This window comes from Schistocerca americana, chromosome 2, assembly GCF_021461395.2.
Source record: "Schistocerca americana isolate TAMUIC-IGC-003095 chromosome 2, iqSchAmer2.1, whole genome shotgun sequence".
In the NCBI taxonomy this organism is placed as follows: Eukaryota; Metazoa; Arthropoda; class Insecta; order Orthoptera; family Acrididae; genus Schistocerca; species Schistocerca americana.
Window position 1 is genome coordinate 460459031 of NC_060120.1, and position 13860 is coordinate 460472890.

General features: G+C 37.7%; 1 protein-coding gene across 2 annotated transcripts in view; it reads left to right on the top strand.

Moving 5' to 3' along the window:
- Positions 1 to 13860, top strand: part of LOC124594756 (arrestin domain-containing protein 17-like) — a 194921-nt gene that overhangs the window by 149459 nt on the left and 31602 nt on the right. For both annotated transcript variants that reach the window (XM_047133140.1, XM_047133141.1), the window contains exon 4: positions 12148 to 12330. In XM_047133140.1, the coding sequence (XP_046989096.1) occupies positions 12148 to 12330 (183 nt within the window). The remainder of the gene's footprint in view (positions 1 to 12147; positions 12331 to 13860) is intronic.

Consider the following 13860-nt stretch of genomic DNA (forward strand, 5'->3'; position numbering starts at 1 on the left):
CTTCACACTTTTCCTTCTGCTCCAAGATTGTGGGGCCAAAACAACAATGTGTACAATGTTCCTGTTTCAACTGGACAATACTCGGGATGACTACATGAAAAATATCACCACCTGTGTCTAATAAGCAAGACAATTAAATCATCTAAAGTCTTTGGATGCTCAGGAGAAAGAATGCAAGCACTATAACATCATGCATTGGCCAGTAAGATACAGCCCAGGAAACTTTGTACCAATTTTTAAGCCTATGCAGAAAGTGAGACTGCCAGAAAAGTTAGTAAAGAGCTACTTTTGGTCATATCATAACCTTTCTAAACACATATAGAGTTGCGGATTATGACGCTTCATCAAGAAGACTAAAGAGCAGAGCTGTTATACTTTCCTTTGTATATACTTTCCTTCGTATGAAAACCTGCTACATTCCAGAGGCATAGATCAACAATGGAAGGTTCAAGCAAATTAAAGATCCACTCATCAAACATGCACTTTGATGGGAGAGGCTATTTTTATGGTGAAGAGTATGTAACTATACAACCAGAATGCAAGAACCCTTCAACACTGTTGCACAGAGGATCATTGGCAAGATCTAGATCCAGGGTGTAGTGAGCTCCAATGAGAACTTCTGAGGAATACATGTTGCAGGCTGTGGTGGATGTAGTGTGGTATAGTGATTAGTGTCATTGGCTGGCATGCTGCATGTCACCAGTTGAAACCCAAGAACCACTTATTTGTTATTTAGTATTTATAATTTCAAGAAGGTTCACAAAATACTTTTGAAATAGCAGCACTCTCCATGCAGGAGTTCAGTCTGTTCTGATCTGTTTGTACATTGATGTTTACAATGAACATGTTTTCAGTGCTACTTGTTTGTACCCATGGACAACCCTGCTTTTGGACTTTGACTTGATTCTGGTTATTACAATATAATTTGATTTGCAGGTAGGTCACAACATTGAAACTTACTGAAACTTCCTGGCAGATTAAAACTGTGTGCCAGACCGAGACTCGAACTCGAGACCTTTCCCTTTCGTGGGCAAGTGCTCTAACAACTGAGCTACCCAAGCACGACTCACACCCCGTCCTCACAGCTTTACTTCTGCCAGTACCTCGCCTCCTACCTTCCAAACTTTACAGAAGCTCTCCTGCGAACCCTGCAGAACTAGCACTCCTGAAAGAAAGGATATTGCGGAGACATGGCTTAGCCACAGCCTGAGGGATGTTTCCAGAATGAGATTTTCACTCTGCAGCAGAGTGTGCACTGATATGAAACTCCCTGGCAGATTAAAACTGTGTGCCAGACCAAGACTCGAACTCGGGACCTTTGCCTTTCGCGGGCAAGTGAAACTTACTGCCATGATGACACCCTTTGTTGTTTCCTGCCTAACCCCAATACCTATTCTCAAATTCACTTCACCTAGTCCTTCTCAACTCATCAAGACACATTTCCAGATGTTGATCTCCACCTCTCAGAAGGCCCCATAAATAACACCATCTACAACAAGTGTACCAACCACCAAAAATACCTCCATTTTGACAGCTGTCACCTGTTCCACGTCAAAAAGTCTCTTCCTTACAGCCTCTCCTTCTCCATATGCCACATATGCAGTGGAAAGCAGGAGTTGTCAAAGTATACCATTAATCTTGCCGGAGCTGTTATTGACACACAATATCATATACAGCTCATACATTAACAGGTCTCCCATGCCATCTGCTCCTCTGACACCAGTAAACCTGTTAACCAGCTAACCACCAGCGCTTCTCTGATCACCCAGTATCATCCTGACCTTGCAAAGCTCAACCACATCATCTACCAGGGCTTTGTCTACATCTCGCAGTGCCCTAGGATCAGGGACATCCTGATTTAATCCTACTCACATCTCCCAAAGTAGTGTTCTACCACCCACACAACCTACAAAATATCCTTATCCATCCTTGTTCCAAACCTCCCAATTGTGCACCCTATGGGTCATTTCATTGTGGTTGGCCCAGATGAAAGACCTATCCTGTGCACCCACCCATCTACTCCTGCTCTAGTCCACTCACAGGCATTTCCTACCCAATAAACAGGAGGGCCATGTGTGAAAGCAGCCATCCTATATATAAGCTATGCTGCAACTACTGTACCCAATTTTATGTGGACATGACCAGTAAAACAACTGTCTATTCACATGAATGGCCACCACCAAACTGTGGCAAACCTCAAACTTGTCCATTGTGTTACTGAACATGCTGCATACCACAACAAAAATGACTTCAACAGTTGCTTCACTATCAAGGCCTTTTGAGTACTGTGCTACAGTGAAAATTTCTCTGAACTACTCAGATAGGAATTGTCTTTCCAACATACCCTGCACTCTCACAGTCCCCCTGCCATCGGGCTTCATTAACCTGTTCCCACTGCCTCACCATATATTTTCCCTTCTCACTTCTGTCTGCACCACTTCTACTCTGGCCAAATCATGAACTGCCCTCTCCTACCCTCTTTCTTCCCCCCCCCCCCTTTCTCTCTCACCTCCATTTCTCCCTCTTCATCTTCACCTTTCCCTCTCCTCCCCCCTCTCTTCCCCCTCCATCTTCCTATATTCCATTTTACTCTACCCTCTGTACTCTTTCCATCTTGCTGTGCAGTTGCAGAGTCATCTATCCAAAGACCTGCCTCTTTCTCACTAACCCCTGCTTGTGCCCTTCCCTACAGACTCCCCATCTCCATCAGCTCAGGCACTGTTTTCAATAATGAAGTATCAATAATTATCAGTCTTGTTGAGGTCACAGGAGTTTATATTTGGGTGTCAGTGTGGTTCTGCTTGTGAATGTGTGTACTTCTGCTAGTAAAAGAGCTAGTTCTTGAACACTATTGTTCCCTGTTATTTGTTTCTGTGCTCCAAGCATTGATCTGCTATAGGTGAGTAGTTGCCTTTCTCTTATTATATAACATTACAGACGGGAGGGAGATACATGGGTTCAGATGTGCTCAGTAACTTTTTGGAGCATATTAGCTAAATGTGTTGTAGGTAATGTACTGGAATTCAGGACTGAATTAGAGAACTTTCTGTTGGAAAATTCATTCCAAACCACTGAAGAGTACCTTCACAGAAACTCTTTAAATAAATGTTTTAGGTTATTTTATTATCACTATTAACATTGTTATATGATAATCATTTTTTATACTTAGTTTCAGCATGAAAAGGGTATTTTAGATTAGATGACTCTTCATCCAGTCCATCATGATAACTATAGGGGACTCATAAGTCTCAGTATGAGATTCAAAGAAATGCCTACTAAAGCTGAGAGTCTGAAAACAATTGCAATTGACTGTTGGAGCATTTACAACAAAGTGCCAAAATTTGAGGCACACTTGAGAGGCAGTGGAGCTCAGAAAATAGTTAAGTGCAGAAAGTTGGTTGAAACCTGAAAGAGACAGGAGTGATACTTTTCAGGAGAATCTGAGTGTGTATCTAATGGGTAGGGTAATGATAAATGGAGATTGTGCATTTGTGACTGTAGATAAGAAACTAAAACCCAATGTGGCAGAAACTGAAACTGCATTTTGTGGGCACAGCTCAGTATCAAGGGTGGGCATAAACTTGTAACTGGATCTTTCCATGGGCTGCTAGGCTTGCCTTCAGATGTAACCAAAATCTTTAGAGAAATCTTAAATTCACCAGTATGTAAGTTCCTCAGTCATAATTTCATCAAAGGAGACATTAATCATTCAACAATCAATAGAGAAAATTACAGTTTGTAACTGGTGAGAGTGACAATATGCCCTGTGAAACGTTACTAAATGCCTTCTCTGAGAACTACTTAGAACAGATTGTTCAAAAATACAGTCATAATGGAAATGTACTGGATATAATAGCAACAAACAGACCTGGCCTTTTTGAGGATATCTACTTTGATATTGATATCAGTGTCCATGTGAAAACTGTATTAACAATGATTTCCAACATATGAAGAGCAACTAAAAAAAGTACAAGTATTTGTGTGTTCAGCAAACTAGATAAAGAAGCAGTTTGAAACATTCCACGGAGGATCATATAGAAAGCTATGGCATAGGGCTGTAGATAGGAGGATGCTGACTGAAATGTGTTTGACTGTCAAACAAGCATTTGCATAATGCCTGCAATGTCTAACATAGAAGTTGCAGTCATTGACAGCCCTGACGTAATTTCTGTTAACAACCTCTGCTGACTATTGCAGCAGAATATTATCTAAAGATCTCCCAAAAAACCCTAAGAAATTCTGGCTGTATTTAAAGATTCTTAGTGATACCAAAGTTAATGTCCAGACCTTCAACTGAGCTCTGTTTTCAAATTTTCCTTTATGAATGAAAACCCAGGAGTACTATCCTAATTTAATTCTCACATGACACCAAAGACAAGTGGCATAGACGTTAGTGTCATAGGTGTTGAGAAACAACTAAAATTGTTAAAATTGGACAAATGCCTAGGTCCCAATGGAATCCCTGTCAGATATTATACTGAATTTGCAGCTGAATTAGCCCCTCTTTTACTTATAATCTACTGAAAATCCCTCAAATGAAAAACTAGGCCCAGTAATTGGAAGAAATCACAGGTCAAACCCATCTATACAAAGGATAGCAGAAGTGGTCCACAAAACTACTCTCCAATATCCTTCAAATCTCTAATATCCTCCTAATACATATTCTGAGAAATTATAATGAGGTATGCTGAACAGAATCACTTCCTCCAAGCCAAGTAGCATGGATTCTGAAAACATCGATTGTGTGAAACCTGACTCACACTTTTCTCACATGATACCCTGAAAGCCATGGATCAAGGCAATCAGAATTTCTTGGTAGGGATTACACAGCATGTTATCTTGGATGTAAAGTCACAAACAGGTGCAGAAGTAACATAAGATGTGCCCAGGGAAGCGTGTTGGGGCCGTCGATTTTCATGTTGCATATTAATGACTGCAGATAATATTAATAGTAACCTTAGTCTCTTTGTAGATGATGCAGTTATCTATAATGGAAAGAAGGATTCTAGGGGAAGGAAAAGGGTTGAAGCAAAAGGACTTGAGAGGTTTAGGGAAAGGGGTAGAGTTCAGAAAAGTCACCCAGGACAAGGTCAGGGGAGACTTACTGGACAGAATGAGAAGGTGATGTCTTTTCTCCTCATCCCATCCGGTAAGTCTCCCCTGACCCAGGGTTGTGTGTGACTTTTCAGATCTCTACCTCTTTTCCTAAACCTCTCCAATCCTTTTCCTTCACCCCTCTTCCTTCTTCTTCAACCCTTCTGCCAGAAGAAGGATCCACTGGCTCCAAAGGTTGCATAATTAAAACCTTTTTTCAAGTTTGTTCTCCTGCCGCTATTTGGTGAATAGATTTCTTTGTCAATCCAATTACATTATATTGTAAAAAATGATTATTTTCAGTGTCCGATTCCTCGGTAGAGTACTTGAGAAATGCAGTCAGTTTACAAATGAAATTTCTTACGAAAACATTCATCATTATATGGAACCCACATTAGAATATTGCAGAGATATACTGGACCTGTATGAAATAGGACTACTGGAAGATATTGAATATACACAGAGAAGGGCAGCATTAATGGTTACTGATTTGTTTGACCTGTGGGAGAGCATCACTCAGATGCTAAAGAAACTGAACTGGCAGCCACTTGGAAATAGACACAAACTATCCCAAGAATGCCTACATAGAGAGTTTCAAGAAACAGCTTTAAATGATAAATGTAGGAATATAATACTATCCTTTATGAATTGTTCCAATAAGGGCTGCAAGAACAAGATTATATTACTGAACATGTATGCAAAGGCATTTAAACAGGCATTCATCACATGCTCCAAACGTGAATGGAATGGGAAGAAGCCCTAATAACTGGTACAATGCGAAGTATCCTCCGCCATGCACTTTACAGTGGTTTGTTAAGTGTGGATGGAGATGTAAAGTTAGAAATAAATGTATATCATTACTTTTTCAAAATTCCAGGATGTCCTAAGGACCCATAGAATACAAATAATGTAATGTAACAAGATGCTTTTCCTAACTTAATAACTTTTTTTTCATTTGGTGTGTCTTAGAAAAATACTCTCTGAGAATACAATGGTATTTGCATGACATATTAACTTCTAAACTTACAATTAATTGTCACATTCTTTTTGTGGAATCCACGTGCATCATTACACAGAGGTGACAAAAGTAATGGATACCTCATAATATCTTTACGGACCTCCTTTCGCCCAGCGCAGTGCAACAGCAAGATGTGGCATGGACTCAACAAGTCATTGGAAGTGCCCTGCAGAAATATTGAGCTGTGCTGCCTCTATAGCTGCCCATAATTGCAAAAATGTTGCTGGTGCAGAATTTTTTGCACGAACTGACCTCTCTACTATGTCCCATAAATGTTTGATAGGATTCATGTCAGGCAATCTGAGTGGCCAGATCATTTGCTTGAATTGTCTAGAGTTTTCTTCAAACCAATCGTGGACAGTTGTGACATGGTGACAAGGTACATTGTCAGCCATAAAAATTCCATCATTGTTTGCTGTAAATAATCTCCAAGTAGCCAAACATAACCATTTCTAGTCACTGATCAGTTCAGTTGGACCAGAGGACTCACTCCATTACATGTAAACACAGCCCATATCATTATGGACCCACCAGTAACACCTTGCGCAGAGCCTTGTTGATAATGGGTTCAAGGCTCTGTGGGGTCTGTGCCACACATGAACCCTGCCATCAGCTCTTAGCAACTGAAATTAGAACTAATCTGACTAGGCCATGATTTTCCAGTCATCTAGGGTCTGTCTGATTTGGTCATGAGCCCAGGAGAGGTGCTGCATGTGATGTATGCTGTTAGGAAAGGTACCCACATTGGTCATCTGCTGCCATAGCTCATTAATGCTAAATTTTGCCACACTGTCCTAATGGATACATTCGTCGTATGTGCCACATTGTATTCTGCCATTATTTCATGCTTTATTGCTTGTCTGTTAGCACTGCATTTTCTGTTATGAGATTTAACACTTGAAATTTGATGTTCTTGGCGCATTATTTACACTGTGCATCTCAGAACATTTAATTCTTTAATGACTTCTGAAATTGAATGTCCAATGCATCTAGTTCCAACTACCATTCCACGTTCAGTCTGTTAATTCCTATCATGCGGGCACAATCACATCAGAAACCTTTTCACATGAATCACCTGAGACAAATGACAGCTCTGTCAGTGCACTGCCCTTTTATACCTTGTGTGCACCATCTGTGTATGTGCATAATGCTATCCCATTACTTTTGTCTCTTCAGTTTAATAACCTCTAAAATAGATGTTAGGTCATGTCTCAGGGGTGTTCTTAAATCAGCTTGTGATGTGATCAAGCTTGATACACATTTTTAATTCTACAATACCAGTGAATTTTTTGCCTTCATTTCTAGGTGAAGACTTCTGTATAAATCCTGTGTTTACAAAAATACATTATTTCATGCCTGCCTTTTTATATTTCATGTTATTAAGATAATTTTGAAGTTTTAACTTGAAAAAAGGTAAATTTATTTTCACCGAGTTTTGTTAAATATAACAGTTGAGCTAAATAAGATGTTATCAAAGTTGTACACAATTAATTTCTTTGAATTTATATGTAATCTTTGACCTCCCTTGCACTTGGTGGGAAGAGCAGTTGTAAGATGGAGTGTTGGAAAACCAGTTGCTAAGAGTAGTCATGTCTGACTTATTGTAAGAGGCAGTTCCATTTTAGATGTTGTGGAAAGTTAGTAATGTTTTGAGTTATCGCAGAAAGCAGTTGTGAAAGGCAGTCTTGTGAAATCTTTTGTGAGGAGCAGATATCTTTTAGGCAGATGTAACACATGATCAGAACTTTATAGCTCATATATTTTGTGAACCAGTCAACTAAGTAATTAAGAATACAAAATATAGAAAGAGTAAACTGGTTTTATATGGTAGTTAGTGTATCCTCAAAGGTTACAGTCCCAAAAATAGTATAATTTCTTCATACAAATAGGACCTGTAACCATTGTTATACCTCTGAGAAGAGACAACAGAGCCAAATTCAAGACAGTCATCTAAGTACAAATATAATAATTTAGTACAGTGTGCACATCTTGTCTATGTAGTTAAAAAATAACTATCATCCATACCATGAGGAAGTTATTGCATAAATTTGGAAGAGGTGTGTTACAGTCTGCGCTGAATTTTAGATTTGAGCTCAAATTTTAATTCCTGTGATCAAACTATACATTAAGAATTTCAACATAAAATAAACTGACTATCCATAATTGCAAAGAAATACTATACCAATAATATTAGCATATTCTGATGCAGGGAATGATGAATTACACATTGAAAATTTGTGAGCTGCTTTTTTAACTTAAGTATGTCACATAAGATTTCACTAGAGGTGCCAGTAAAGAAGCTGTAGTCAGTAAATAAGACATTGTAGGTACAATAGTCAGCTGTTGTAATCTCTGTCATTTGGTGGAACACTCTTCTATTTTTCAACATTGTTTTTCATATAAAATAAATATCTAGTAATGTACTTAAATTAAAACTAAGTACACTTTACTGAAACGTATAGTGAGCACTTGTTGCTTTTGAAGTTCAACATCTTCCCATTGAAATGTGAAAGACACTTGCTTTCTAGAACGAAAGTTGTTCCCATTACCTACACAGCATGTGGCGTGTCATCATTTTCTGCTGGTACAATGTGACAAATGTTCACCACCTCAAGAAATTTTAGCATACGTGATTACAGCAATGGATAATATTCCACAAAGGAAAGAGAGGCAAATTAAAGTACAATTTATGTTTTAATTATGAAGATCTCAGCAGGCTGTGTAATCTTTGTATAGTGGTTTCATAAGAAGTTTGTACAGGAAATGTGATGCTTTTTGAAATCGTGAACAAGAAATAAATAAAGATTTGTGTAGTCTAGGTACTGTTTATCTTTTCCCTGTTATTAACACTCAGCAATTCAGTTTTTATTCCTCATAAATTAAGGACCATTAAGTAAAATTTTCACTTTCATTTGTTGTAGTCTGTAATCTCGTAGAATGTTATAGAAAAAAAGAGTAATGTGAATGAGAAAATTAATTATGAATGAATCATAGATCATTCAAACATGGTTTTTCTTATTATCAATAAATAGCAAATAAGAGTACACTGTTAAGTGAATATAAGATTACAAAGGCACTTTTAGAGATCTCTGCAAGACATGTCATCATCTTACATATATTTTGATTTTATTGTTCATTTTTGCGGCAAGAATACTTTATTTTGGTACGTTCTTCCACAAAATAATTCCACAAACAAAAAGCAAGTAAATGGCTGCAAATTAAGCCAGCACCCTAAGCTTCATGTCAACACAATGACAATGATTTATTTTAATGCTGATGTACAAAGGAATGTTACATATAGCACATCATTTAGTGTATGAACATTTATATCTATTTCTGATGCCATCAGGCCATTGTTTCTTGTTTGAAATTGCGTAATACAAGAACTGGTGAGATTAAGATTTGAATTGTTTACTGTGGGCTATATATAGGCCATTTCAGCTCTAATATGTGATGTGTTTGGTATATGCTGTTGTGACTACAGGCCCTGAAATTATGTGAAAATATACGTTTTGTTTATGGATCAGTGGAAGTAAGTCATTTGGTCAGGAGAGTCTTCTTTCACACTGTTTACAACCTCTGGCTGAGTTTATATCTAGCATATGCTGTCCCAAGCATATGATGCAGACTGCTTCCTGCTGAAAGTGAAACATGGTGGGGCTTCAATGATGATTTTGGCAATCATTGTGTGGTATTGCATGGGCCCCATGGTTACTCTGTAAGATCACATCACTTCCAAGGATTATGTGATCATTTTGGCTAATCAAGTCCATCTCATGGTACAATGTTTGTTCCCCATGCTGATAGTTTGTTCCAAGATGACAGGCCCCCTTATATCATCCAGGACTGGTTTTATGAGCATAAGGATGATTTTATGAGCATGAGGATGAATTGTCACATCTCCCTGGCCACTACAGTCACCAGTCTCAGTATTACTGAACCTTTGTGGCCTGCTTCATAGGAAAGGATGTATGATCACTATTCACATCCATCATCATTATCTGAACTTGCCACTATTTTGCAAGAACACTGGTATAAGGTTCCAACGAAAACCATACAGGGCCTGTATTTATCCATTCTGAGATGACTGGAAGCTGTTTTGAGTGCCAGCATGTATTAGGCATGGTAATATGTTGTAGTTGGGATATTTTCATGTTTTTCTGGACCCCTGTATTTTGTCATGAGATCTGTTGCATCACCTGGGAGGACATTTAAATTATCTACAATCAATAATCATTAAATAATATTCATTATATTATAGATCACTGATGATGCCTAGTATGAATGGGCAAAATACGTTTAGTTAAAAACAAAATAAACATTCAGTTGCTGAAGACAGTATGGTTCTTATCTGTAGGATAAACACAAATGAAACAGGCAGCTGAGCAATGATAACTGCAAATATTAATAGTATTATAGCAAGGATTTGATTTGACCATATACATATGTGTATGTATTTGTGCTATAGACTGACAAACTAGTAAGCTCTCTGTCTCTTTTGTGTGCACCTATCAGTGACTCAATGCTTCTGCTATTTGGTGAGTGGTCTCCTTTACTTTTAAAGTATTTACATAATAATTTGGCTGCATTTGTTTGGACATGTACCTTTCCTGCAGGGATGGTTGGGGAGGAGAATTTAGATAATAATGCAGATGAGCTTTTCCATAAATGTTCTCTCTCTCTCTCTCTCTCTCTCTCTCTCTCTCTCTCTCTCTCTCTCTCTCTGTGTGTGTGTGTGTGTGTGTGTGTGTGTGTGTGTGTGTGTGTGTGTGTGATGGAGGTGAAGGGGGAGGCATTTCTTGTTTGTAATCCATGCAAATAGATGTGTGTATTTTTTGTATGAGGTCTTAATAATAGGTAATATAAAGTTTAAATATCAATACAAATGGTCATGGAAAAAGTATGAAATAAAGCCTTATATATTTCATTTTTGCGCCAAATAATTTCCAGCCCAATAACTGTATGCCTTCATTCTCTAGAAACCCTCAACCAATCGCATTTTCTTTAATGTTCACCTTCTAAAAGCAGAGCATAGTTACTGTCCTGTGGCTACAGAAGTATTTTAACCATGGCAAGGTTCCCTCCTTATACTCAGGTCTTTATTTTTGAGAGTCACATATAGTAACACAAGTGCATATAGAGTAATACCAGTGCTATATCAAAGGCATCCAATGTTTTGCAACCATACTACAGCTAATACACTGAAATGTTATTTTTATAAAAGCATATTTTGAGTAGATGATTTTAAATAATTTTGTCTTTTTTAAATAATCTTTGTCTTTGAACACCCACTTGTTTTGCAATATGGTCAGAGCATTATAACAATGAAATCAAGTTTCATTGCATCAAAGAGGCATACTCAAATTGTGAGGTGCACCACATGAGGGATTTTAAACAAGTGTCTGTACAGTGACATGATGTTCCATCTTTTTGTCACACTAGGTGTGTTGCTTCCACAATAAACTAAACTTCTTGTTTATTGCAACCTTGAATGGTGCTGGGATTTGCTGGTACAAAAAGGCCTAAAATATTCTGTCTGGTGGTGTGACAGTCACATTACTCTGGCTGCATTATTCCCTATACTCCTGCAATATTGCCTTCAGTGGCCAATGAATGATATCTAGCTAAGCACAGAGCATCATTTAAGGTGTCATTACCTTCAGAAACACTAAACTTCATTTTAATATGACAAAGCTGTATGGATGTGTTATCCAGTTGTGGGAGGCACATCCATGAAACATTTTTCCATGGTCATCTGTACTGGAAAAAGGCTCACCATTTTTTCATACAGTATCACTAGTTAATAAACAGATACAGAAAAAAGGCAAGGAAGAGCTTAAGCTTCTGCTAAAAAGTACAATTTAAATTTCTGTAGAAGCAAGCTATGACTTGCCCATATGGATCAAAACTCTTTTGCATGCTTTTTACAATGTTAAATTTCATATAACAGCAGCTATTACATATGTAGATTAGCATATTCAGTGGCTTCTATTTTTTGTCCACAGAATACTACATTTTGTGCCACAATGTTTCAGGAACCTGTATCTCAAGTCACTGAGAAAACTCTGTGCTGCTGCTGGTGCAGATCCGGCCCTTTAACATTAGTTGCTAAAGTTCCAGCTACAGGATTTGTCTCTGGACAAGAAATACCTGTGACAGTAGAGGTTGATAATGCAACTGAAGAAACAATAAGTGCTGTTACATGTTCTCTAAAGAAGGTATTATACAATAACAACTTGTTTCCAATCAGCAAATTTCAGTTTTGAATAATTTTAATGTGAGCAAAAGAATATACCTCACAAAATTTCATAAAATAAACAAAGAATAAAAACCAAACAAAGAAACTGGACCAAAAACTAAACATCTCTGCATCGTCTCAAACATTTAGGTCTGTAACATTTTCACATTTGCCGATGTGATCTGTCACTGCAGATTTCAACCTCACTTTGCATGATTTTGTCAATATTAACTTTGTAGTCTTCTGTTGTACTAGAGAAATTTCACATCACCGTAGTTCCACAAACACAGATATAATGCAGATACTCATGAGGAGTGACAGTGAGTGCGAATTCTTTGATCTCCATAACAGTGGTTAGTCCTCAATGGAATCTCAAAAATAGTCCTGAGCCCTATACATCAGCTGGTACATCACACCAATTTAATGCTTCTATAATAGCTGAAATTTGGAGATATTCAGGATGCAAAGAATCACAAAATGATAGCAAAACCCTCTGAAAAAGAGCACGCCACAGTGACACTTTTGATTGGATTTCTAACTATTAAAGCATATGTTTGATAATTTGACTTCAGAGAATCAATGTTAATTGATTAATGACTCACACATTCTGCCTTTTGCTATGATATTCCCATCAGGAGACATGTTTTATTTTATAGTTGATGAAATGAATCACTTTTACGTATGCACCATGGCAAATACTCTTGAAAGTGTGCATTCTCAGTGGTCAAGGGGAAATTATACTGGCTTTGAGAAATTTTATTGTTTTCTTTTGCTATTTGTCCTCTAATGGCTCAAGATAAAAGTTGAAAATAAGTGATTTTTTTGGTCTGTTGACTTTCTTTTAGCATTCCAGTTTTCAGCAAAATTGTGCCCCAGGACAGTTTTATTTTTCTCTTGAAAATGCTATTGATTAGTGACAACTGCGCAGAAAATGGAAGCAACAGTTTGCTTAAAATTAGAAATTGTGTTGATATTGTTTGTTTGATGTTTTCGACATATATAGTCCACATCAGAAACTTTGCATTTATAAAAGTCTCTTTTGCACTAGGACAATTATCTTTTAAACAGTATATTCCATCCAAATTAAATAAATTCAGAATAAAAACATTGGTGCTGCGTCAGTCAGACTAGGTACATTTTGGAATTCATTGTATATTCTGGCACAACAACAGGAATTGCATTCCACAGTTGAGAAAAGTAGGGATGTAGTGGGAACACTGATGAGAGCTTATTTGGAACAGGGACATATAATGGTATTTCACTCCAGACCTATTCCTGTCTTCACAACCACTGAACGATCATGTGGTGCTGTTCATAATGAGAGGTGTAATGTGCAGAGATAACTGAAACAAGGAGAAACTGAGTTGAAGTTTTACAGATGAAAGGATTGCTATCAATTAGTGTGACAAAACAGAAGCCCAGATGTTTGACCACATATAACACAACACAAAAGGTTGAAATGGAGAAGGGAAATGGAAGTACTGGCAAGAAAAGCAATAAACCCCAATGT